General features: G+C 47.0%; 2 protein-coding genes across 6 annotated transcripts in view; one reads left to right on the forward strand and one right to left on the reverse strand.

Moving 5' to 3' along the window:
- The window catches only part of Grhl2 (grainyhead like transcription factor 2), a 129,728-nt gene extending 117,311 nt beyond the window's left edge, over nucleotides 1-12,417 (forward strand). Inside the window, exons 15-16 of the mRNA XM_021216524.1 lie at nucleotides 7,248-7,312; nucleotides 9,559-12,417. Of these exons, the coding sequence (XP_021072183.1) occupies nucleotides 7,248-7,312; nucleotides 9,559-9,673 (180 nt within the window). The 3' untranslated portion in view covers nucleotides 9,674-12,417. The remainder of the gene's footprint in view (nucleotides 1-7,247; nucleotides 7,313-9,558) is intronic.
- Nucleotides 12,418-15,096: 2,679 nt separating this feature from the next.
- Nucleotides 15,097-24,878, reverse strand: part of Ncald (neurocalcin delta) — a 281,389-nt gene continuing 271,607 nt past the window's right edge. For 4 of the 5 annotated variants that reach the window (XM_029547881.1, XM_029547882.1, XM_021216484.2 and 1 more), the window contains 2 exons: nucleotides 21,057-21,162; nucleotides 15,099-17,725 (listed from right to left, as the gene is read on the reverse strand). In XM_029547881.1, coding sequence (XP_029403741.1) covers nucleotides 17,628-17,725; nucleotides 21,057-21,162 — 204 coding nt within the window. In that variant the 3' untranslated portion in view covers nucleotides 15,099-17,627. Of the gene's footprint in view, nucleotides 17,726-21,056; nucleotides 21,163-24,878 lie in introns of all 5 variants that reach the window. The other variant, XM_021216481.2, reaches the window with a different exon arrangement.

The following is a 24,878-nucleotide window of genomic DNA, read 5'->3' on the forward strand; positions in this document are numbered from 1 at the left end:
ATTGTCCGTCCCGAGCCATCTTTGCCACTGTTGTTAGAGGAAAATGTTTTCTATGGGCACGAACAGCCCCATCCCCTACTAGGAACATGGTAGGGCTTATTTCTGTAGGTGGGTTCACTGAGGTGGGCCCCACACACCTGGTTTCAGAGATGCCATCTCAGCCTCAGTCTCTGGCCCCAACCCCTGTTACCTTCTCTCAGATTTCGCGGGAGTGGCCGAGCAATCACAAAAACAGGAAGTTCTTTGCTTGAACACTGATGTTTGAAAGCCATGACCTGGTATGCATCCTCACATGGTTTGTCACTAAGCTATTTCCATGGAGTGGGAGCAAGGCCTCTCATTTGTTATGGCGGGACCTAGACTCCTGCAATGTGTTTTGAAGCTAAGGAATGCCTGCCCCGCTAAGCCATTTCCAGAGTGTACCTCTGTCAGTGTGGAATTGGCCTGGCCTCTCCCCCAATTGGCCCCTGGTAGTTTGGGAAGATCAACCGCTGTCTCTGTTGTGGAAGGAAGTCCTCTAGAGCCAACAGACTCACAACTCCAACATAAAAGTGTGGCCCCTAGGTCCCTGTGCACCCTGCAGTTACCGCTGAGACAAGGCCACCTGCCTGCTAGTCATTTCCAGATGAGCTGTTTGAAAGGATGACCTCAGCATCAGCTCTGAAATGGAGTCATCAGAGGCACTGAGCTGATGGGGCCACTCTGTCGCTGAAGCCTGGGCTGCACAGGGAGCCTGCGCCTGCTTCCCTGTCCAGATTCCCCGTCTTCAGCCGTAGATTACTTGGATATCTGTGCCCTGGAATATAAAGGGGCTTGAAAAAAGCCTTTTACTTATTTTGGCGTGGTTTTTGGCATTAGCAGACAAGGTGTTAGATGTCATAAAAATGTTTTTTGAACAAAGCACGTTTTAGCAGATTCTCCCTTAGCATCTCCATTTCCTGTCTCCATCCTTTTTGGCAACCATCTTTGTTTTTTTTTTTGTTTGTTTGGTTTGGTTTGGTTTGGTTTTTTTTTTAGTAGTCTTTCAAAAATTTCTTTCTCTTTAAAGAAAATTATTGACAGTGATGGGATGTGGATTTGTCATCTAGAAAGAAGAAAACTGTGTTCCCACCCCTTTTTCAGGTGTGAACTGACATTTGAGTCAGAAAGTGTCATATCAGATAGATTCATGAACCGTTTGGGGGTGGTGACATTCTGTAGCCCACACAGATTTCCTACAGCCTGTGAGCCAGGCCATGTGACGACGGGTGGGGGAGCTCTGGTAGCTGAAACAGGGTAAGCTTACTTCAAACAAAAAAACAACTGTGTGTTTCTATGCGCGAACATGGGCCATGGCATCTGTGGAGGTCCGAGAACAACCTTGAGGCCCCTTCTCACCAGATCGAGCCTCACCAGGGTCCGTCTCTGGTTGCTGCTGTACACGCTGTGCTAGCGGATCCAGGGGCCACTGAGGGTACGGGCATGCACAGTGTGGAAACCCAGACTCAGGTCCTCATGCTCGTGTGGCGAGTACTCCACCCACTGAGCCACCTCCCCACCCTGCTGTTCTTGGTGTGTAATGTTTCCTGTGACTGATTCAGAGTTTACTCGGCTCTTACCACACGCACGCACAGCGGCAAGGTGAGGAAAGAGCCTTGGGGGAACTGGCCCAGCCTCCAGTTAAACCATGGCTGTGCTGTCTTCAGCATGCTGGAAGTCCTAGATTTATGAGATTAGATGTGAGTAAAGAAGAATTGAATTATTATTTAGCCTGTGACTGCGGGCATCATTTGGAGGAAACAAGGTGTTTTAATCCGCCTATTTGAGTCACATGATACTGAGGATTATGACATAATTAAGTTTTATAGTAGCAGTAAGGTGTTGTCTATTTGTGTTGGTGGTTCAGATCAACTTTTATGGAACGGGATTAAAACGAAAACATTCTTACATTTCTATGCTTTTTAAAGAAACCAAATTTCTAAAATTCTCACTACACATTCCTATTCAAACAACCACAACTCAGTAACCTTACAGAGTGAACTTTGACCTCTGAACCTCATAGATTGTTCTGGAGACCAGCGAAGCCACTCTCACACCTCAGGGCCTCTGTCTGTCTGTCCCCTCGGCTAAGAAATGCTCTTCCACCATGTCTCCATGGGCCACGATTCTAGGTCTGCTCACACACAGCTTATCAGAGGGGCTTCCCAGACCATTCCTAGGAATAACATCTCTCCAGCTCTGTGCCTCCTCTTGCTGTATTTTACTTCAACTTGGTGTCTTGGTCAGTTTTTAATTGTCTGCTTACCAGGATCTAAGTCACCTAGGAAGAGAGATCTTTAGGTGAAGACTTTCCTCCGTCAGGTCAGCCTGTGGCCATATCTGAAGGATGGTCCTGACTGATGGTTGACAAGAGCAAGAGCCAGTCAGAAACCCGTAAGCGTAAGCAGCCGCCCCGTACGGCTCCTGCCTTACTTCCTGCTTGAGTTTGTTGACTTTTGGCCATAGAACATTATTTGAAGTGTAAGCTGAAATCGGCTGTCTTTTGGTCAGCATGTTTTACCACTGCCACAGGAAGTGGATCACCTGACATAGCTAGCACTTGTCAGATGTTCTTACCTGTCGCATGTTCTTACCTGTCGCATGTTCTTACCTGTTAGTTAGATGTTCTTACCTGTTGCATGTTCTTACCTGTTACATGTTCTTACCTGTTAGTTACATGTTCTTACCTGTTGCATGTTCTTACCTGTTACATGTTCTTACCTGTTAGTTACATGTTCTTACCTGTTGCATGTTCTTACCTGTTAGTTACATGTTCTTACCTGTTGCATGTTCTTACCTGTTAGTTAGATGTTCTTACCTGTTGCATGTTCTTACCTGTTAGTTACATGTTCTTACCTGTTAGTTAGATGTTCTTACCTGTTGCATGTTCTTACGTCTTCTCCAGAAGAGTGCAGTGCAGAGGTGCTTGTCTCTTGTCAGCTGTGTCCTCAGTCCTTGGCTGCAAATGTTGGTCAGCTGGATTTGCCATCTGCAGAATACATCCCATGCTGAGTGCTGCAGGCTTCTCACACACATTTTTATTTTCATCTAATCATCATCATCATCATAACCTGTGTACATAGGAAGGAAATAGCACCATTGCCATTTTAGAGATAAGGGAACTAAGGTTGGACAAGATAGGTGCTTCTTTCTCCAAACTCTTCCCAAAATGCTGGAGCCACCCTAAGCTCTCAGCCAACTTACGTCAATGTAGACAGATGTCCATATGTTAATATCTAAGAATAGACAATGTAAGTCTCACAAGGAATAGAGGAAAAGAAGAATCAATAAGAAGTAAGCATTTATGCAAGAGGCAGGTTAGCATTGATCAGCCAGTCATGAGTTCAGATCCAGTTCTCTGTCAGGAGTGGGGTAACCTTGGACAGATGAAATGAGACTGATGACACTGTGATCCATCCCGTAAGGGGATGCTTGGAGGGGCATGCTTGGCAGATCAGATGGCACCATCTAAGTGTGGGTGTTTAAAGGCTCTCAACTGCCAGTCCAACGCAGCCACCTGCTGGCGCCTCAGTAGCTCCTGGATCTTGGATGGAGCCCACTTGCTCTGAGCTCAGGACCTGACATAGCCTACCTGGTATGTCTCATCACTTACTAGGACAGTTCCATAATGGGCTGGAAGGCCCAAGTTTCCTCCTGTGAGACAGCTCACAGAGCCTAAGCAGGTGCAGAGCTCCATGTACCCAGGCGTTAGACACACAGTGCTTGTTCAGGAAATGCTTGCTGATGTGAGGGTTCCTGCTTGCTACAGCAGCTCTCATTCCCAGCAGACCAGAGTAGAAAATACTAGTGTTGAAGATGCCTATTGTCTAGTTCTGACTTTTGCCAGCTGTGCTGAGGGAATAACTCAAGAAATAGCGTACAGCAGCAGGCTGCTCTCTAGTCTCCAAGGACCAGCCCTGTTCACTGAGTGCTTCTAGAGCTCCGGGGGATGGGTCAGGAAGTGAGGTCACTCTGAGACCTTCATCACTTCAGGGCCCAACGGGCAGGACGAGTTAACCTTCTTGGATCCTCCCTCTCTGTCTCTTTCCTTCTTTTTCTCATGGATCCCAGGCTACCTTCAGAGCTTGCTCTGTAGAGGAGGATGGCCTTGATCCCATGATCAACCTCAAGTGCTGAGATTATAAGTGTGTACTCCATACCAACAACACGGCCTTGTGCGTACCAGACAAGCACTCCATCAACCTGTGTAAAACCAAAGTGTCACCTTTTTATTTGCATATGCAAATATGGACATGGGTGCTGGGGTGTGTGTGTGTGTGTGTGTGTGTGTGTGAGAGAGAGAGAGAGAGAGACAGACAGACAGACAGACAGACAGACAGACAAGTAGTGTAGGGGACTCAATGGGAGGAGAGTAGAAGCCACATAAGGAAGTGTTTCTGAGAGACTGACCATCTCTGATGAACCTCTCAGGTTTCTGTTTCTTGTCTTACTGAATTATGATGCAGTTGTCTTTGTGACACGTCTGCATGACAATCTCTTTGGGAGATGCAATATGTATGTGTGCATGCATTTTGTTATATAGACTAGATCAATCATGTTATTCTGATTATCTATTTGATTTCTTGATTCTGAATCAGGTAAGTCTCCCACCATTCGTGTATCTTTTCGCGGCCTCCTGGTATCTGGGATGGTGTCCTGGTGCCGCTATTGGTAACAGTTTCTCGACTGCTATCCCTTGTTCTTGGATTTTGCTTCTGGTGACGTCAGGCTGCTACCCATGTGTTTCTCGTTTTATCTGCCTGCTCATCTGTTTACATTCCTTTGAAATGGGAACTTCCAGCACAAGTTCTGTCCATTTGCTTTGCTGCCTCCAGGCTCCTATTAGAGCCTTTCATTTATTTACACAGTGCATGTGGCGGTCATCGAACATCTTGCAAGAGTCAAAGTTCCTGCCTTCCACCTTATGGTTTCTGGGGGTTGGCCTCAGGTTTCCAGGTTTGGAGGCAAGGGCCTTTACCTACTGAGCCATCTCACTGGCCAAGAAGTGTGTTCTTGTTCTTACAAACAAACAAACAAACTCTTGCTCATTGGGGCTCATTGTGGCTGTAGGGAACCTCCTCAGGTCCACTAACACCCTTCCTCTCTGTCCTCAATCCAGATGTATTGCTTCTGGCTGTACATAGAGTTCTTTCTGCCCTGTGGTAGGGATGGAAGGGTAGAAAGCTAGGGTCCTGTAGAACAGACTTTCCTCAGGATCTCAGCTCCCTAATAGGGTTCTTCAGTCCCTTTCTAGCCTCTGTTGTACTTTCTGACTGGTCTCAGACCTCACCTGCTTCAGATGCCCGGGAGTTCTAGCAGTAATGTAGAGAGGGCATGGCACAGATCTGGGGTAGATCTTTCATGAATCCATCTGTCAGCTCTTGCCATGTTGCACTTACAAAAATGATGCAATTGTAAAAATAAGCACTGCGGAATTATACCAAGTACAGGAAGCATGAATCTGGCCGATTATCAGTGGTAGCTGCTAGTAGTAAGTTGGTATGCCATTTAATATTTTCTGTACATTTGAGCATATGTAAAGGTTATATGACATGATTATACTATATAGACAAATATTCACTTATTTTCCCCCATCTAATATACTAAAGATTTTCAAAGTATAAGCTGATATTAGTGTCCCATATTTTTAAATGAGGTCTGTGAAAAAATATCAAGAAATTTAATGGATGTTTATTATGGCATTTTCTCTGTTATGAACAGTTATGTTCTGAAAGTCTCTGGGTATGAGAGTATTTCTGTATGTCAGATTGCTAGACATGGAGTCTGTGGGTCAGCGTGTGTATGCTTCTAAAAACTATTCTTCTGCCAAACCTTCTTTCCAGGAGGCTGAGGTCACTGTCCCATCTATGGAACCTGAATGCCCTCACCAATGTTAGATCATGACTTCTGCTTTGTCTTGTTTTAGATTTCTTTTTAATGTGTCAGTGTGTCTGCTATGTGTGTGCAGGTACTTAGGGAGGCCTGAAGAGGGCGCCAGAGCCCTCGGAGCTGTGAGCCAAACGCAGAAAATGCTTTAACCTGCTGTGCCATCTCTTGCTCCTCATTTACACTTTTGATAGTTAAGTTAAAAGTGCCATACTCCTGTTGTTTTCATTTGAAAAAATTTAAATAAAATTGCAGTACAGTTTTCACATTGTATTTTCTAATTATATTTCTCTTCTCAGAAATGCCCTGTTTATTGTGTTTTCTCTCTTGCCCTGTTCCCCATCGAGTTTAACAAAGCAGTTTGCTCTCATCTGTTGTTTGCATTTTAAAATGTTTCCCAGCATGTTATTGTCCTTTGTGGTGTGTTTGAGCAACTGGTATTTTAAAATTGCACATTGTTATTAATGTTAGCCTTGTTTTGCAGGTTTCATGGCTCTCTGGAAAAACTGAACTTTAGGATGATAGTTACACAAAGAATTAACTCATGTTTATTTTGTTCCTGCACTTTCATGGTCTCTTTTTCATATTGAAACCTTTCATCTGCTTGAACTTTTCTCACTACTTACTGAGGCTGGTCTCTGGAGGGCACTGTGTAGCTCACATTGCTCACAGGCCTCTGGGCCCTGTCTCTGAGCTCTGGGAATGTAGCTGTGTACTGCTACACCTGGCTGCCTGATCTCAGGCTCGCAGGCTCCCCGCCTAAGTACTGGGATCACACGCATGTGCCACTGCACCTGGCTCACTTGAAATCTGTTCCGATGTGTGGCTGCCCATTTAATCCCACATGATGGTTGGAGGTCTTTTTTAAAAACCCTATCAGAAATGCCACTTTTATCAATATTGTTTCGCTGAGTGATTTCAGATCTGTCCAAAGGGAGAATCAGAATAAGGACGATATTAGGCTCCGTGACGCCTGCTCAGACTGTGTGCTCATGGCAGGAGCTGCAACTCTCCTTTCTTTTCTCTTCCTGCTAAGGGCAGAGGGGTATGACTTGGTACAAAGATAACTCTGCCAGCGAGCAGAGTTAGTTAGGTTGCAGCGACCCTTGGTTGCCAACTCTGACTTAGGGCCCCATTCATTCACTTCTTGGAATCCCATTGTGTTGATCTACACAGCCAGTGGCTTGGTTTAAATGATCTTGGGGTGTTCAGGGAAACCGAGGCTTTTGTCTTAAGTGAACTTTCCCAGTGCGTCTCATTAGGGAGACTGTTGTGCTGAGTGGACCGTGCTCCTCCGTGTGCCCCGTTCTCTGCTGACCCAATTCCCTGTTATTCATTTTCAGCTGTCTGAGAAGTACGGGCTGCCGGTGGAGAAAATCACAAAGCTTTATAAGAAGAGCAAAAAGGGGTAAGAAAGAAGCCAGGCTCGGCTAACCGCCGTGACTGCAAGGTGCAAGTTTAAAATGGCTTTAGTTTTTGTGATGTCCATGGCCCGTGAGGCTAGGTAACGACCTTTAGTGACTGAGGCAGGGTGACCCATAGTGCCTCTCACGATGTCACCTGAGGTGCTTCCATTTGCTGACAGCGAGTGTTATAAGTGGGCTGGAGTGGTCTAGACTTGGTGGGGACACTGGAGGTCAAAGAACCACATGGAACTTTTTACATTGGTTTCTGGGTGACATAGTAGGGACAAAATTTAATTGGGTCAAAGAAAATTATTCCAAGGTAATCATTAATGAAATCTCAAATGATTCTCAGACCTGTTTGCCCACATTGTTAAGAGCCATCAGCCCTTCCTGGTTGGGTGGCCAGGTGGCTCTGGGTTCCCTGCTCAGGGCTTCATCTCTTTTCTCTCGTTAACATATCAGCTTACTAATGAGAAACTGAGGCCAGGGTCTGCTTGAGCATCCTGCCCCAGGTACCACATTCAGTAAACAACACAGATCCACAGGAGGGGGTATGGAAGGAGGGGGGTGGGTCTGTGGCCTTGAGATCTAGGAACTTCACTCACATCTGCCCCTTTCCCCTCTCAAAAATGTATTTTTTTTTTTTTTTATGAATGTGAGTACACTGTCACTCTCTTCAGACACACCAGAAGAGGGTGTTGGATCCCATTACAGATGGTCGTGAGCCACCATGTGGTTGCTGGGAATTGAACTCAGGACCTCTGGAAAAGTATTCCGTGCTCTTAACCGCTGAGCCATCTCTCCAGCCCACCTCTGCCCCTTTCAAGGTCTTTCTAAGGCTTTCTCTGCCAGAGTAGTTCCTTTAAACTCTTCTCCGAACCCTTTTCATAAAGAAACTATGACCTGGGGTTCTCAGGCTTTCTGAATCTCGATCCTTCGGCTGACCGAGCATCAGACTTGAGCTCTTGATAACGCAGTGAAGGTGGGCTGCAGCTTTTCCAAGGTCAATGCGGTTCGCCGGGGATTCTACTTCGAATGAAGCCTCAAGTCTCATGGGCTAGAGAGCCTCAGTGTGGATAAACACACTGCTGATAATACTGACGTTCAGCCTTGAGTCTAAAGTCCTATGTACAAGGCTTTTATCCCAACAACAACCCACTAAGCATAGGTGGTTCTTATTTCTGTAAAAGAATAAACTGAAGCTATGGCATCTCACCTGCTGATATCACAATAAAGTGATTCAGTGAGTTGTTCCCAAATGAAAATCTCCAGCTAAAGAGAACGTGACAGACTCAGGCACGTGTTGCTCTTCCACAGGACCCTGATTCAAGTCTCAGTACCCATATGGTCCCAGATGATTAAGTGTCCTCTTCAGAACTGACAGCAGCGTGCACACATACGGCACAAATACGGCACACATACATATGTTCAGGCAGAATGCTCATATATAAAACAAAAATAAATACAAAAATTTACAGACTCTGGAAGTTGGTTTTCCTGAAACCAAACTCCAATGGAGTAGGCAGCTGAGGAGAGGTGGAGTAGCTTAGGGGTGTGGAGTAGGCAGACAGGAGAGGTGGAGTAGCTTAGGAGTGTGGAGTAGGCAGACATGAGAGGTGGAGTAGCTTAGGAGTGTGGAGTAGGCAGTCAAGGAGAGATGAGGTAGCTTAGGGGTGTGGAGTAGGCAGACACGAGAGGTGGAGTAGCTTAGGAGTGTGGAGTAGGCAGCCGAGGAGAGGTGGAGTAGCTTAGGGGTGTGGAGTAGGCAGCCGAGGAGAGGTGGAGTAGCTCAGGCAAAGCCAGCTTCAGACCCAGCTCAGCTGTTCACTGCCTGGGTGAACTGGGGAGCCCTTGACTTGCTGAGTTGTTTATTTGAAAAGTGCTGGTAATAAAAACTTACCTTTAAAATTGCTAAGGAGCCCCAGTGGACCGTCTTACTGTACATGTGTTCAGCCAACGGCAGCTGAAGTTTGTTAGAGATCTAAGTGTGTTTGGGTCTCTGCTAACTTCTTTGAGCCTCCATTGACTAATCTGTAAAGTTGTAGGGTTGGGCCAGATGATCTAGAAGCCTGTGTGAGAGGAACCCCTGAGTGTAGTTCAGGGAAACTGAGCTCTGCTTTCTTGAACCTGTTTTGAGGGGGAAGAAACTAGGTTAGGGAACGCACCTCCTGAAGGCTGCCCCTGCATGGAGCTCTCTGTTCACTGACTTTGTTTCTTACCCCACCCCATCTCATCCCAACTATGGCAGCATCCTGGTCAACATGGATGACAACATCATTGAGCACTATTCAAATGAGGATACCTTCATCCTCAACATGGAGAGCGTGGTGGAAGGCTTCAAGGTCACGCTGATGGAGATCTGAGCCCTGGAGTTCCCTCCATAGGAGCTTTTGGTGTACTTCCTGGGAGAGATGGGATCTCTGCCACCCCAGAACCTGGAGACCCACCCATCTCACTCACCTCGAAAGCCTGTTACAAGACTGCTGGGAAGGGGGCGGGGCCCAAGGCCCAGTAATGGACTTCCTTCGACTCTTCCACTTGCTCCCTATGGAGCTGAAGCCTGAGCCCTTCAGCAATTCTTTGAGCCTGGTAGGCCCTTATTTATTGCCCATTTCCCCCCAAGAGCCCTCCAGGACTCTGCAAGTTACTGATCGCTCCATGTGAGACTTCCAGAGTTCCCCCTTCAAGGGTAACAGCAAGTCCACTCATCTCGAGCCTGGGGAACTGGTGTGTTCTTTCTCTTACCTCTCCACATTTCTTGAGTGGACGGGCCAGATGAGCTGCTTCTTGGTACAGTCTTCATGGATGGGGTAAGAAGGACACCAGTTTACTGGCCCCAAACCTTCGGATTGCTCTGAGGAAGGTCATTTTGCTAAATACCTCCAGGAGACTCTCGGCAAATAGCCACTGGGCCTTGTACAGGAAGACATTGCGCTACCATGTCAGTAATAAGGAACACGAGTATGCCTGACAACCATGTACATAATTTATACATAATATTGTAATAATATATTTTACCTATGGTTTGTGGGCATGTTTACTGCCATTGGCCTGGAGGAGACATGGAGATTGAGAATGTTCTACTCTATCCAGAGGTGGTTAGGAAAGGGGTCTTTGGGATGTCATGTGATGGTGGTGAATGCTAGGATGGACTCTCCGATGGGCCATACCTGAGGACTTGTTTCCCCCGGAGCCCTCTCTCCTCAAGCACGGCTCTCCTGGAGGCCATTGTGTTTTTTATCTCATGGTGATATGTTGTCTAAGCACATCCTTTGAGCTGTCTGGGAAGGGCCGTAGTGTTGGTGCCTTTGGTATGGGGCATCTCTTGAGCCTTGTGCAAAGTCTCTGCCGAGATTTGCCCTGGGGCCCTGTCACTGAGACCTGCTGCAGAACTGCTTGGCCGACATGGGGATCCTGGACACTGTTGTGCCTCCTAGTTTACAAGCGCGTCCTTCATCTCAAGTGGCCCCTTGAAAAACCCACCTGCAGCTTTGTGAACTGAGCCAGAGGCCTTGCTTCTGATGGAAAGAAGTGAGGATGTCCACCCTGGCTGTGGGAAGTGTGGGAGCCCTTGCACTTCTGAAACCAACTCTGGGAGGTGTGCTGGAGAGCTAAGGCTGTTGAGAGAAAATGGCTTACCCAAACAGTCACACAAGCATGTCCCACTGGCCTCTGTTCTCTTTGAGAGAACAGGTGAGTGGCCCTGTCTTATGGATTGGTATGTGCCCCTGTGGGCCGAGCACTAGTTTGGATAGCCAGGCACATCCCACCCGAAAGCCTGGATAATGGAACGGCTTCTATGGAAAGGTCTAAGTTTGTCTGCGAAGCACTTTGATGTCTTTACCGGGAGGCTCTGCTCTCCGGCCCCTGCCTTCTTGCTCTACCTGCCTGCCCCCGAGGCCCAGAGCAGCCAAGGCTGACTCCAGCCCTGCTATTGTTCTTCAGAGCTGCAGAGAAACTGAATGGGATGGATTGTAGGTGCTGTAACCAAGAGGATCCCAAAGGCTAGCAGGGGTGGGGGGGCGCCTTTCTGAGAGCCCACTGGGCTCCTTATCCTTCTTTGTGTTGCCAAAGGTTTGCATCCTGAGCTCTGCTCTGTTCCAGCCCTGCACTCCAAATGCCGCTCCTTGAAACTAGCAGCCTGGGGACCCTCCAGGGTACTAGTGGGCCTCTGGTCTAAGATGGACAAACTCTGCTGGAAAGATATGCTCCTTTTGCTTCCTGTGCTATAGCACTTGGGGCTAGCTGCAAACATGATTGGCAGACCTTGGTGGGCTCAGGATTCCAGAGTAAGGAGACAGATCTGTAGCAGTCCGACAGGCTACCAGCTCTTCTCTCTGGAAAATCCCGGTCTGCCCCGGGGCAGAGGACAAGCCAGAGCCAGCTTTCCCTTTGTCCTGAGTCCCTACAGTCCATGAGATAGCTATTGCCAGAACAAGGGGTAGGAAGTCACAGAGCGGCAGGATGGTGCCAGGTCCAGGGTGTCTGCTGGTGGACTTGCAGGCATCTCGCCTCTCACTGTGCTGCCAGAGCTCTGCTGCATCTCATCTCCTGAACAAAAACACTCCAGAAAGACAGAAAAGCTTGCCTTGCCCTGAACTAAGCTCACCCAAACAAAGGATTGTTTTATTTTATTTTATTTTATTTTTTTTGGTACTCTATAAAAGATGGGGGACACATGAAGCAGACATTGCATTCTATGTTCCCAATTGTTGAAACTTCCTCAGTGTTTAGAAATTGAACCCAATAGAAAAATACACAGTGGGCTGTCATCTTGAGGTTGGTCCCTAAAAGACTAAGTAAGGCACATCCCAACGTCGAAACCTGGGAAGTTCGAAATGAATTAAAACATTTTTTCCCTTCATATTTTAATAGTCATGAAAATGCAACAGGAAATAAGGGTTTGTGCCAAATTCTAAGAATGGCCCTTTCTGAAGGACAAGCAGGGGAGATTCGTGTGTACAATCTGTTCCCACATAAAAAAAGAGTAAATGTAACTTAATAGTTTTGTAAATGGGAGAGGGGGAATCTATAAACTATAAATATGTTATTTTATTTTTTGTACATTTTTAAGAAGAAGAAATAAATATTCACAACATGAGTCAAACAGCTCTCTAGTACTTTCTGTGTGATGACAGCCGGAGTTCTTTGCCTTCGAGGAAGAATCTCTGTAGATGGGGGCTGGGTCTTGACCCTTCAGGCCCTGCTTACAGTGGGACACAGGCTTGCCCTTCCAGCGGCCTCCCACCCCAACCAGACCTATATGGGGAGAGAGGCACAGGTCAGCAAGAAGCTTCCTCCAGCGTGGCTCTGGCAGGCTCCCGCACAGTTGCTCTTGACTGGTCACTCAGGTGGGTTCTGTCCACTCTTCTTCCTTGCACTGTTTGACTCAGATCTGCACCAACCTCTGCAGAGATCCTAAAGCCACATGGCTCACCCCTCAATTCCATCTCTACACTTTGACTCTCAAACTCATACCTCAGTGTACAAGGCTGTCCTGGGGCTCCCGTGGACACCACCTACACTGCTCTAGCTGCGGTCTTCAATGATCTCCCAAGAGCATCTATTCCAACAGCTAGCTTGCTTTACAGCACCCTTCCCCGCCTCCAGGCACAGCACTAGAAAGAATCTCGTCTCAGAAAAGCCTGCCCTGGCTGACTTCAAGCCCAGTAGGATCCCTGCTCTCTGTGCTCACATCTGAGGTAAAGAAGATGAGGCCTTGGGTGGGGCGTTTGGAGCATGTGAGGGGGCACCACTTGTCTCCCCTTGCTTGTGGAAGGTTAGTGTGAACTGTGCTTCTTGAACTGGGGGAGTTCCTTGGTGCCACAACCCATCTGTTCCCAAAGGTCCTCTAGCTCTTCTAAATGAGTACATGGTCAGCACTGGGAAATCAGGAATTAGAGGAAAGAGTGGGGGCCTCTGATGAGCCAGAAGTAGACTAGAAGAAAGATGTGAAAAGGCACTGCGGGTGAACAGCAACCCTGTGCTCCCTGGGCATCAAATATCCATCACATACCACTTGAAAAAGAATATTTCTGATTTGCCATTGGTACGAGCTAATCAAGGTGGGATAGAAGTTTGCCACTGATCGAGTCAAACATTCCCCTTCTGGTCGTTGCTGACAGTACCTATCCAACTCACACACTTCCAAGCCTACAACACCCACACTGGCCATCGGACACTCGGCACACTCACGTGATGAGACACTGCTATTGAAGCTCAGCAGGATGATGGCCAGGTGGCCATTTGCCTGGCTTCCTGGGGATGATGTAGACTGCTGAGGATTTTTATTAGCATATATTCATTAAGATATTTTCATACATGTATAATTTGGTCCCCTTTATCCCCGATTACCCTGTCTTGACCCCCTTCCTTCTGATCCCCCTTCATTCTCCCTAACCAGTCTACTTCATTCATATGTCTCCCATGTGCATGGAGAGAGAGGGGGGTCGGGGGTAAGGGAGGAAGGAGAGGGGGGCTCAGTGGGGTTTAGAGTCACTCATGTGGGCATGGAAGAGTTATTTAGAGGCCCATATCCACCTTAATCCCACTGTTACACCAAGTTACAGCACCAAAGGAAATGTCTCCCCTTCTCCAGCAACTGTTAGTGCAAATAGCTCTTCAGGGAGGGGCAGAGCTGTAAAGCTCTCTCCTATCCGCAATCCCCACTTCCATCCATGACAGAATGTCTATGGGCCTACTCTTGTGCATAATGGTGAATATTTAACTACGGGTTGGGGTTGCCAGGTCCAGCTGCATTGCACTTTGAAGTGTTTTCACCGTTTCTCCCAGAGAAATACTGAGAGAAATATCAGCTATTCCCTGGAAAACTCAGGCAGTTAGTGAATGGCCAGTCTGGTGCTCCCATGGCCGGCCTGGTGCTCCATGGCCTGGGTGCTCCGTGCTGCCTGGTAGTTAGCTCCTGGCAGTCATTCTGTTTGCGTCTTAGGGATGTCTCAGACCATGCACCACGTTAACACCTGGTAGGAAAGATTCCCAGACAACAGGCACATTGAAGTTAGAAATGTGGGGAAATGGCTGGGTTGTAGGTATACAGGCTCCATAGGGACTCCAGCCACCTCTTCACCATCCCCATCAGGAATGACTTGATGTGTTTCAGACATTACTTGTACAGAAAAACTACCTGTGTGCAGTAGGAAAAGCCTCCACATCTCTACCTCAAAGGTCTAGTTGGCCTATGAGGGGCCCCCTATTGTAGCTCCTAATCTAGGGAGCAAGATACAGACATACATCCTTTCATACAGCAGCCGCCTTCAAGGCCAGGGTTAGCTGCAGAATCTGAACAGCTTTATGTGGCTGCCTTGCAGGAACAGGCTTTCTGGCTGACTCTCTCTCACTAAATCCGAGAGTGGGAAGGGAGAGGATTATATTGTTTTTCTTGCTTTGTTTAAGACAGGGTTTCTTTGTGTAGTCTTGGCTGTTCTGGAACTAGCTCTGTAGATCGGGCTGGCCTTGAACTTATGGAGATCTGCCTGCCTCTGCCTCCCTACTGCTGGGATTAAAGGCATGTGCCACCACCACCCAACTATATTGCTTTCTTTAGGCTTTCCCAGATCCTACTGAGGAGCAGTTTTCCTAAGTTTCTGCTTTTGTGTTTCATGTTTGGGGAAGGAGAGGAAATGGGAGGGAGTGAAGGCCAAGCTGGGAAGAAAGTAGGGAAGACATACATGGACCAAAGATTCTTCCATCCCCAACCTAGAACCTCCCTAAGACACAGTCCTCTAGGGGCAGTTTATTAAGGAAAATCTCATGTTCCAGACAATGATATTAAATAATAAACATGCTTTAATGCCAGGCAAGAGCTACACAATCAACTGATAACGGGACCATTCCACACAGTATGACATATATATTACTAAATCCATCTGTAGAAAGTCCTCAGGGAGTACTGCTGGGGTGGAGTGGTACCCTCAGCATCCCCTCTCCATCCTAAGCGAGGTATGAACAGTCCAGCATTCTGAAACATCCTTCAACTCATAAGCCATTTACTCCAGTTCCATGGACAGCACACTTGGAACAAAACAGGCTCCATTTCCTCCACAGAGATCTCTGAACACAGCAAAACAGTGCCTAGCCACAGGAGTGACCCTTGTCTTCAGGCACTCGGCCCTCTTGATGCTGTGAAGTCCCTTGGTCCAACATGCATGCATGAAAATTACACAGATCCAATGCCTTCCTGGGGCCACGTGGGGACGAGGAGGGAGAAAACATACAGATTCGTCTGTTAGGTCTGTGGCGTAACCAGTTCTGGAACTCTTCAGGCCTTCTGGGGACCACAGGGTTCATAACCTTTGCATCTGGTTCTTTCATTTCCTAATAGCTGGAGAGCGTCTCTAGTTCCCACCCCAGCTCTATGTTCTAGGAAACACAGGGTTTGGCTCAACCTGAGGCAGAGCCCAAGTAGATGAGCCTACCTTGCAAACCAGCAAGTTGGCTTCCTTCACCTGTTTATGTTCAACCACTTGAGTTAATTCTTCTTTACAAAAACAGACTTTACCGTTTGGTCCACAGGAGTTGGCAAACCTTGGTACAAAATGTAAGGAAACGACACTAGGAAAGATTAAGATTACAAAATCTAGGTCTCTAAATTTCAACCTACTAAGTGATTCATTTTAATCCACCATTCAAGTTTAAACTTCTGCCAGTTAAGAGTGTCACTGTGGGGGACCTGTGGGCTGGCAGGAAACTTTGCTTCCGGTTGTGTTTATCTTTTTGCGGTTCTTGTTTTACAGGACACGGCTTGGCCGCTGCCGGACAGAGACCTTCCTGCTTCCTCTTAGGCAGGGTCTGCCACCAACACTCTTGCATATTTAGACCTTCTGATGCAAGCTGTTTGTGAGGCCTTGTCTTGCCTGTGCTCAGGAGTTTTTATTTCCAGCCCTAATTTCAAAGTAGTGTGCATGAGGTGACCAGCCGAGGCGGCAGCTCAGCTTTGCTGCACTTAAAGAACACACTGAGGATGAGTGCTCTTAGGACCCCCATGGCTGGCCTTGGACACTGCAGGTCCCTTTGCTGGCTCTTATAATGGGTGAATCGCCTGGCTATCCCACACCTGACTGGGGTACCTGGGGGCAGGAGAAATGAGCGTTCTAGATGTGGCTCCCCTACCAAGGATGTGGGTTAAGCTGCTAGAAGTCTCTATTTTTCTGTAGGACATTCATTTGCTAAGGCAAACGTTGCACCTACGCTCGCTGCTGGTGCGCTGCTGGGCCTTGGTCCCTTGTCACTGTGGAGCTCACAGTGCTGCTCTGATGGACGGGATGCCTGGACAACTGGCTTCCTCGTGTCTTCCAGCAACCTTGACTCCAGGAAGCCATTTGAAATCAAAGCTGGGCCCTTGTCACCATTCTCTTGTGATTTTACGGAGTATATAAAATATACTTGTTAACTGGTACATTTGTGCAAAGACAGCTATGACTTTGAAACAAGACATTGACATTCATTGTAGTTGGCTTCACAATAAGCTACTAAAACAGTCTTCTATAGTAAGATTGTATTAGCGCTCACTAAACATGCATTTTACAAGGCAAAACACTTAATTTGGTCTGCAATATCCAATGTTTTATATACAGCAGTCTTTTATAAATCACCAGTAGGCAGCAAGATGGGTCTGGCATTTGAATATGTGTTTGATTTTTAAAAGAAACTTGTATTAGCTCAACTCATGTAAACCTGTGGGAGAAAACAAAACAAACAGCTGAGCCATCTTTTCCCATCTCTGTTAATTTACCTTGAAAAGTTCACAGCTTAGACATTACAGCCTGCTGGGGTGGGAGGGAGTGGCCTCTGGGGGGAATGTCCCAGCTCCCTTTAATAGCCTCTCCCCAGAGGGTAACCTGTTCTTAAAAAGCTTAGCCTCAGGTGTCTGCTATAGCTCCCAGGGCGTGTGTGACAACAGACCCATGTTAGGAGTTTTGTATTTCAAACAAAGCCCTCAAAGCTCGCAGAAAGATCCCTGGGCTGAATGTCCTTCCCTTCTCTTGCCCCTCAGGGCTTGGGTTTTAAGATAGAGACATTAGAATCATGGGGGGGTGGGGGGAAGCTGATTAAAAAAGTCATCCACCAGGGAACACCACGAAGTCTGTGCATGCTCTCCACAAGCACATGGGCTCTGGGCATTCACATCCACCAGGACAAAAGCAAGGGACAAAAGTGTCACAGGGGGGCACATCTGACTGAAGAGGGCACAGTGTCACCATCAATATTGTTTGGCAAAAACAAAAAACAAAAACGAAGTAAGTTTAAAAGCTACTTGGGAGGGACACAAGCAGCTGTAGCGTCCTGGGAGTGCAGAGCTCAGAACTGTCCGGCACTGCTGGGGTCACACTGCAGGAGACGCACAATGGATGGGTCGCTTTTGGCCCCTCGGATGAATTCTTCCAGGGAGAGTTTTCCTAGGAAACAAGAGGACAAGTGAGTGTCTGCCGGTGTTGGGAGCAACAGCAGCCTATGGCTTCCCTTGGTAGACCATGAGGCAGGAGCCCCGCTTCTCTCTTAACTCAGACGTCCCCCACCTGATTCAGTGCACAGGGCCATTCAACACCACTTCCAAGACAAGACTCCAGACTTGGGGAGGGCACTGGCTCACCCTGGCCAATATCTCTGCCCTAGTAGCCTTTCTTCCTCTACCTACCCTGGGAAAGAGTGGCCCCAGCTCATCTGAGTGTGCCAGGCTCTCAAAGCTGTGCCCAAGGGCTCTTCAGCTGCTCCACACTGGTGCACTCAGGTTTGTAGACAAGCTGCTCCTTGGGTGGGCAGAGCAAAACTGTAGGTTCTTTTCTTTCTTTCTTTCTTTCTTTTTTTTTTTTTAACAACTTTTTGAAGATGGTAGCATCTTTGTCCAAAGCCAGGAGAATAAAGGAGTGTGAGCTAGACAGAGGGTGATCCACCGGTCCCTCAACCCAGGTGGCTTGAGAAAGAAGCCAGGGATCTGTTCTCTCACTGCACAACCTCCCTCCCTCCCTCCCTTTCCTTCCCTCCCTCCCTCCCTCCCTCCTTCTCCTTCCTTCTTTTTTATTTATTTTTTTGACCTGGAGCCTCACTATGTAGCCAAAGCTTCCTCTTAACTCCAGATCTCTTACTTTGGCCTCCCCAGTCCCTTCTTTCCAGTAAAGGTCCTCTGTCGCTGTCATTGTAGAGATACGGGGGGAGGGGGCTTTCCCCATTCACTTCCACAGTGACCCATTAAAGTGATTCATACACTGATAAATTGGGACTAGAACGGCTGGGCCCCTTTACCTAGTTCTGCCCTCTTTCCTTTCCTGGAGACTTAGCCCTGTTTGTTCTTCCAAGGACAGGCACCAGGCTGTCAGGCTCTGCGAGGCCTGTGCACTTCAGTACCTCCTTGGCTGCTCCTCCAAGCTACCTCCACTGGCACTGCAGGATGAGAATGGGGGCCAAAGCTCCACTTGAACACGTCAAAGTCTCAGGCGCAGGCACCGGAAACCACAAGCTATAGAGCACGTGGTGCTCAATGTCTTACACAGACTCCATAGTGACTTGCCTTATGTTGGGGCAGACTTTTCATGGCGAGACTAGCAGTGCAACGCAAAGACTGTTGACTAACAAGACTGATGGGAGCAGGCTTTAAATGAAGCCAGGTCTGCTTCTGGTGGGAAGGGACTGGGGTCTCAGAGGCCCTGAAGCCAAGCCCTGAGCTAAAGCAGAGAGTCTCCTGGGTGTTCAATAATCCTTCTCACTCCTTCCCCCGCTGCTTCCATCCCCATGGCTTCTTTTATTTAAACAAATCTTGCTTTAGCAAAGCCTAGGACAGTGGTAGTCAGCTGTCCATTGGGACTGGGAACCCAGTCAGGGCCCTTCGATCTGTAGAAACATCCTCAGTGGAAAGGCCCTGGCACTGCCTGTGAGCCACACATCTGAAGGTGTCCTGTCTCTCTCTCATCCTTCAGTACTCCTCTAAGGAGGAGGTTGGGTCTTAAAGCCATTATGTTCCCTAGTCTATCAAAACCTGAGCTTCAACATCAGCAAGTCCATTAGCTATTAAAACAATCCCATGTTTGTTTAAACTTTGCAAAACAAACTGCTGAGAATCAAGGCTCCAGAGGGGAAACAGGATGTCGGAGGATGCCATGCAAGTTCATAGAGGAAACACAGCCAACAGATTGGCATGCACCACACAAACCAAGGTTCTCAGGGAGCTGGCACCCCACATGTGCATGCAGAAAGAGGTGTGCTCTATGCAGAGTCTTCTATAGTGCATATCACAAGGAAGTGGTCCATTTTTACACTGCTGACTAGACTTGCTAAATATCAAGAGTGAAGATCTGGGGCTGGAGACATGGCTCCGTGGGTAAAAGTATGTGCTGCCTAAACCCGACCGCCTGAATTTGATCCCTAGAACCTATGGAAAGGTGAAGGGGGAAAATGGACTCCATTAAGTTGTCTTCTGACCTCCATGTATATACCAGGTCATGTAATAATACATGTAACAGCATGCGCAGTAATAAAGAAAGAGAGAAAGAAGGAAGGAAGGAAGGAAGGAAGGAAGGAAGGAAGGAAGGAAGGAAGGAAGGAAAGAAAGAAAGAAAGAAAGAAAGAAAGAAAGAAAGAAAGAAGAAAAGAAAAAAAGAAAAAAGAAAATTTACGTTTTAAAAGTAAGTTGGCAGGAGAAATGGCTCAGTGGTCAAGAGCGCTTACTCCTCGGGCAGAAGGCCAGTGTTTGTTTCTTAGCACTCATGTTGGGTAGATCACAACCACCTGGAGCCAGTTCCAGGGAACTGTGACCTCTGCTGTGCATATATGTGGTGCGCATAAATTCATACAGGTATGCATGTACATACCCATAGATAGTAAATACATGTTTGTATAAAGAGCTGTGAAGCATTGGACAGCATGGGTCAGCCTTGACTGAGCACTGAAGACTCAGGTACTATTTCTGGATAACATTTCAAGATTTGGCAAGAAAAGTAAGGATGCTATATTAACTTTGAATTTCAGCTGAGTAACAAGCAACTCCTTAGCATAAATATGTCCCAAATATTGCATGCAGACAGAGATATGCCAAAAAGAAGCCACTATTTCTCAATTGCTTGGGCCTCCTGTATCCTACTTGGCAGCCCAACATGCAGAACTCATATCTATTTATTTACTTATTTCATAGGTAAGGGTTCCTTATGTAGCCCAGGCTGCCCTCAAGCTTGTGGTTGTCCTGAGTCACCCTACCAGACTTGTCTATTGTGTTTGAAGTCCAACTTTCCTTTCCACTTTGGCTGGCACATCTGCTAGTTACATTTCGCTTTGGAAAAGCACCCTCTACCCAGTAGTAACCTGCTAACCACTCCAACCCTCTACTTGCTCCCCAATACTTGGGGGTTTCACTTGGACTCAGCATCTTAGAGCATGCTCATACGACGTCTCAGGCAGGTTGCGATAAAAGCTGTTGGGGCTTGTAAGAAGCCTCTTGGCATCCTCCAACTACACACTGGTTCCAGCCTTCTGGGGAAGACCCTATCCTGACTCAATGGCTTCTTGGGTCCTTTTATTTCTGCTTCAGAGGAGCCATGCTATCCTGAGGAAGGAGTAGAGATAACCCGGGAGGATAGAAAGGCCTAGGAAACAAGGCGTTCCCTGAGACTGGGACCAACTCCAGGGTCCACATGCTTCTGCTCCTTTGTGCCCAGGTGGCTCTCACAGATCACCCGAGACTGACATCCAGCCCTGGACTCCACCAGCAGCCTGGCCCACGCAAAGCCCTCAGCCTCCTACCATCTCTATTGGTATCCATCTGGCGGAAGATCTTTTCTGTCCTTTTCTCTGGGGTTGATTCATCTTCAGGCATTTTCATGACAGAGGAAACCATTTTGTAGATCGCCTAGGGACAGAAGCGAAGGGTGGTGATATGGAAACACAGTTCATCCCAACTGTCGCTCTTTCAAATGCTGGAGTGGGGGTTAGGTAGCTGTGCTCTGCTGGGGCTGGGCCTGTCTCTGGGCTTTTGTATAGGACAGGATGTGGCAGTGGTAGAGGTTATTTTCTTACATCATACTATGCACCTTATGTTTCAACTCTTGTCTAAGGTATTGGACCTATTTAGAGCATTTAAAAAGTACGAAGTTTAGTTCTATTTCTTTTTAAGCTGCTATTATAAACTATTTAGGATAATTACGTGATGCAAGTTAATAGTCAAACTTACAGTCTTGTTAGATATTAGTCTACTACAAAAATATGTTTCTAAAGTTGAACAGGAAGTAAATAGCTAGAAACAAGCAACATTTGCCTATTCAGATATACCATAGATAGATGGTCTTCAAAAACCTCAGAGACCTACAGAATTTGGCATTTAAAGATGTTTTTATTAATTTAATGCTTTTTTAGGGGACAATGAGATATGCCAGTTCCTGGCAGCACCCCTATTTGACTTCGAAGAAGATGATGAGCATCAAAGAATCTCTTTATGAATTTTGCTTCAATTATGACAAACTGCCACTAGACAAAAATCTCCCATTGCTTCAACTGAAGACAAAATGCTGTCTAAACTGGACAAATGAAACCCAGGGAAGTCAACTGTTGAACTTTGAAAAGACAAGGTGATCATTCCTTCATAATTCCTGCTTCACAAAAAAGGACTGTCAGATATGTCGGGCCAGAAGGCTGAAAATACTGTAACATTATAGAGAAACTTGGGGGAACTGTCCAGGCAGCCAATTTTCTCTGTCATTTCTATAGTTTTGGAAGCTGCTTGCCTGTACTTCTTGCATACTTAGGTAAAATTTATTCCTTCTCAAGTCTCTAAAGGGGTTAAAGACTGATAGTTATAGTCTGAAATATAAGTTTAAGTTGTTTAATACTTAGATAAATGTTTTAAGGTCTATGCAGTTATGATGAGAATGATTTAGATACAAAATCTGAACTCTCCAAGATAGGATTGATAATAGAATACTTTCTACAAAGTTGCCAAATATATCTGAACTTGATTTTATAAATGTAATTCTTACCTGATAGTTTTCATAATTGTTTTGTAATTGTTATTATTGTATATAATTTATTATAATAGGATAAAGAGCCTTTTATGAAACTGAAAGAGGGAATTGTAGAGAAAATCTCTTGTGTACTAAATAGGTGCAGCACTGTCAATAAAATGCTGATTGGCCTATAAGCTTAGCCAGGAAATGTAAGGTGGGACATCCAGTAAGGAGATGGAATTGTGGGCCAGAGCCAGAGATGAAGGAGCTTGGGACCATGGGGGAGGGCAGAGCTGGGAGGTTAGCAGAGGCAACTAGCCAAGAGGTAGAAAGTAGATGAGAATAAATGGGATATTGAGTTATGACCTACTGGGGAACCAAACCCTATGGCCAAGATGTTTGTCAACATATTTGAGTGTCAGAGCTGTTATTCCAGGAAGCTGGCACTGAGAAGAAAAACCTCAGCGTATATACAGAGCTCTTGCTGAACTCCGGGGCTACTCCACAGTGAGTCACTGGAGGACAGTCAAGGCCAGCATCTTGGCCCTGTTTATGGTGATGGCTGTCAGCCACATCCAGCTTTCCTGAAACGTGCTCACCAAAGTGTCTCTGCAGTCAAGAATGGAGTCATAATCAGTCCTGGACCTGTTGACTGTCCTCTCAGACCTCCTGTGCTATGGGTTTAGCACCATAGGCTAAGCTGGTGGCCACAGAGGTAGTTCTCTTTCTAAAAGTGGGAAAGCAGAGGCCCTGAGAGCGCCAAGATTTCTACTAACTCTAGACCAAGGCAAGGTGGGACCAGGGGCAACACACATACACACAAGCAAGCACACACGCACACACACACACACACACACACACATGCACACACACACACACATACACACACACACACACACACACGCACGCACGCGCACACACACACACACACACACGCACGCACGCGCGCACACACACACACACACACACACTGGACTGAGAACAACTTTATGTTTTATGAGTTCATAAGCTGAGGAATCTCAGAACAACAATAACAACACAGTATCTGGACCTCAGCAGTTCACCCCGGCACAGTCTCTTTCCAGGGCAAGCGTCAGTCTACCTCAGCACTTGCAGAGGTGTCGAGTGAGGAGTGTTTATAGACAAATGAGGGATTTCTCTTTGCCAGAAGACTTAAGCAAACTATAGTTGTCTTTCTTCAATCTCTTTTGGACCTGGCTGTTTGTCTGCTGAGTCTGTTTTGTCTCTGAAAGGTTCCTTCCTGGCTTGTGTTCATGACTGGCCCAGGAGTGTCTTGCAACCAGATGTTCTCCTGAGACTTCTGTCAGACTCCCACAGCTTGCTCAATGTGTACACACTTGGTTTCCCTGGATCTGTGGCTTTATTCCCTCCTCCCTCCTTTCTCATCTGAGTGTTCAACTGCCCACCCCCAAGCCCTGCTCGTGTACTGAGGACAGATGGAAACGTGACCCTCCCACGGGAAGCTGCCTCTGCCCTTCCTCCTGTCATCTCAATGTGTGATCCCTCTTCCTCTGCACAAACAAATGGACCCATTGCAACCTCTTCAGAATCACTTCATTCTACTTAACCCCAAACTATGGTTGGCCAAGACACCTCCTTCCTTGACTGGAAGCCACGCCTGGCTACTCATCCAGTCACTTGATACTGCAAGGTCTTGCGTAGCACCAGTTTAGAGAACTTGTTCCAGAGTGACTGTCCCCACCCCAGCTGTCCTCTCTCCGATTCGTTCTCCCTGATTTCCTCTACTCTGTCCCTCTGTATGAAGTTCCCTCTTTGCCCTCATAGGTTTTACTCCTTCCCTCTGTAAATGTGTATCTAGACATAAAATTTAACATTCGAGTAACCCCTCTAAAGGTTCTGAATCTACCAACCGCTGTAGCCTCTCCCCTCTGACACAGCAAATGTTCTGTGAGAATACATCACTCACTGCAGACAAATATAAGGACTTGAGATTTGGAAGCTCATCCACAGACACACCCCCTGACATCTAAACCACTCCTCTCAGATTATTCTCTCCCCAGTCCCCAGCTCACTTGCTCACCAGTCCTTTTCTGTGTGCATCACATACACCAGGAACTGTGACTGCCCTTGCCTTTGTCCTCAGGAGCTCACTGAAGCAGGCAGACACTGGAATAAAGAGGAGGATGAGCCCAAGAGCACTGTGGAAGGTGTACAGATGCACAGGAGACTGTGCGGTACGGTGAGAAGACGTCGTGGGGCTCGGCCTTGTAAGGAGGGTTAGTTAGGGCAGGCCTCCCCCAGGGCTGACTGTGGAGCAAAACACGGGGGGGAAAGCCCAGGCCTTAGAAAGAAAAGCAGTTGGCAGGTTCATTCTCACACACCTCACCTGCCCTTTAGAAAGGAACTTGGGTGACACCACACTGCACCCACCTTCTGTGTCTCCCGTTTGGATGGGTACAGGTACCCCAGCAATGACTTATAGCTGTTATGAAAGCTCTCCCTCCATTCTCCTCATCGATTCCATTGATGCTTTAAGAACTCAGCGCCTGATGATGGGATGGATTCCCGGATGGGGTAGTCTCTGGATAGTCCATCCTTTCATCTTAGCTCTAAATTTTGTCTCTGTACCTATATCCTTTCATGG

Source organism: Mus pahari, chromosome 17, assembly GCF_900095145.1.
Source record: "Mus pahari chromosome 17, PAHARI_EIJ_v1.1, whole genome shotgun sequence".
NCBI lineage: Eukaryota > Metazoa > Chordata > Mammalia > Rodentia > Muridae > Mus > Mus pahari.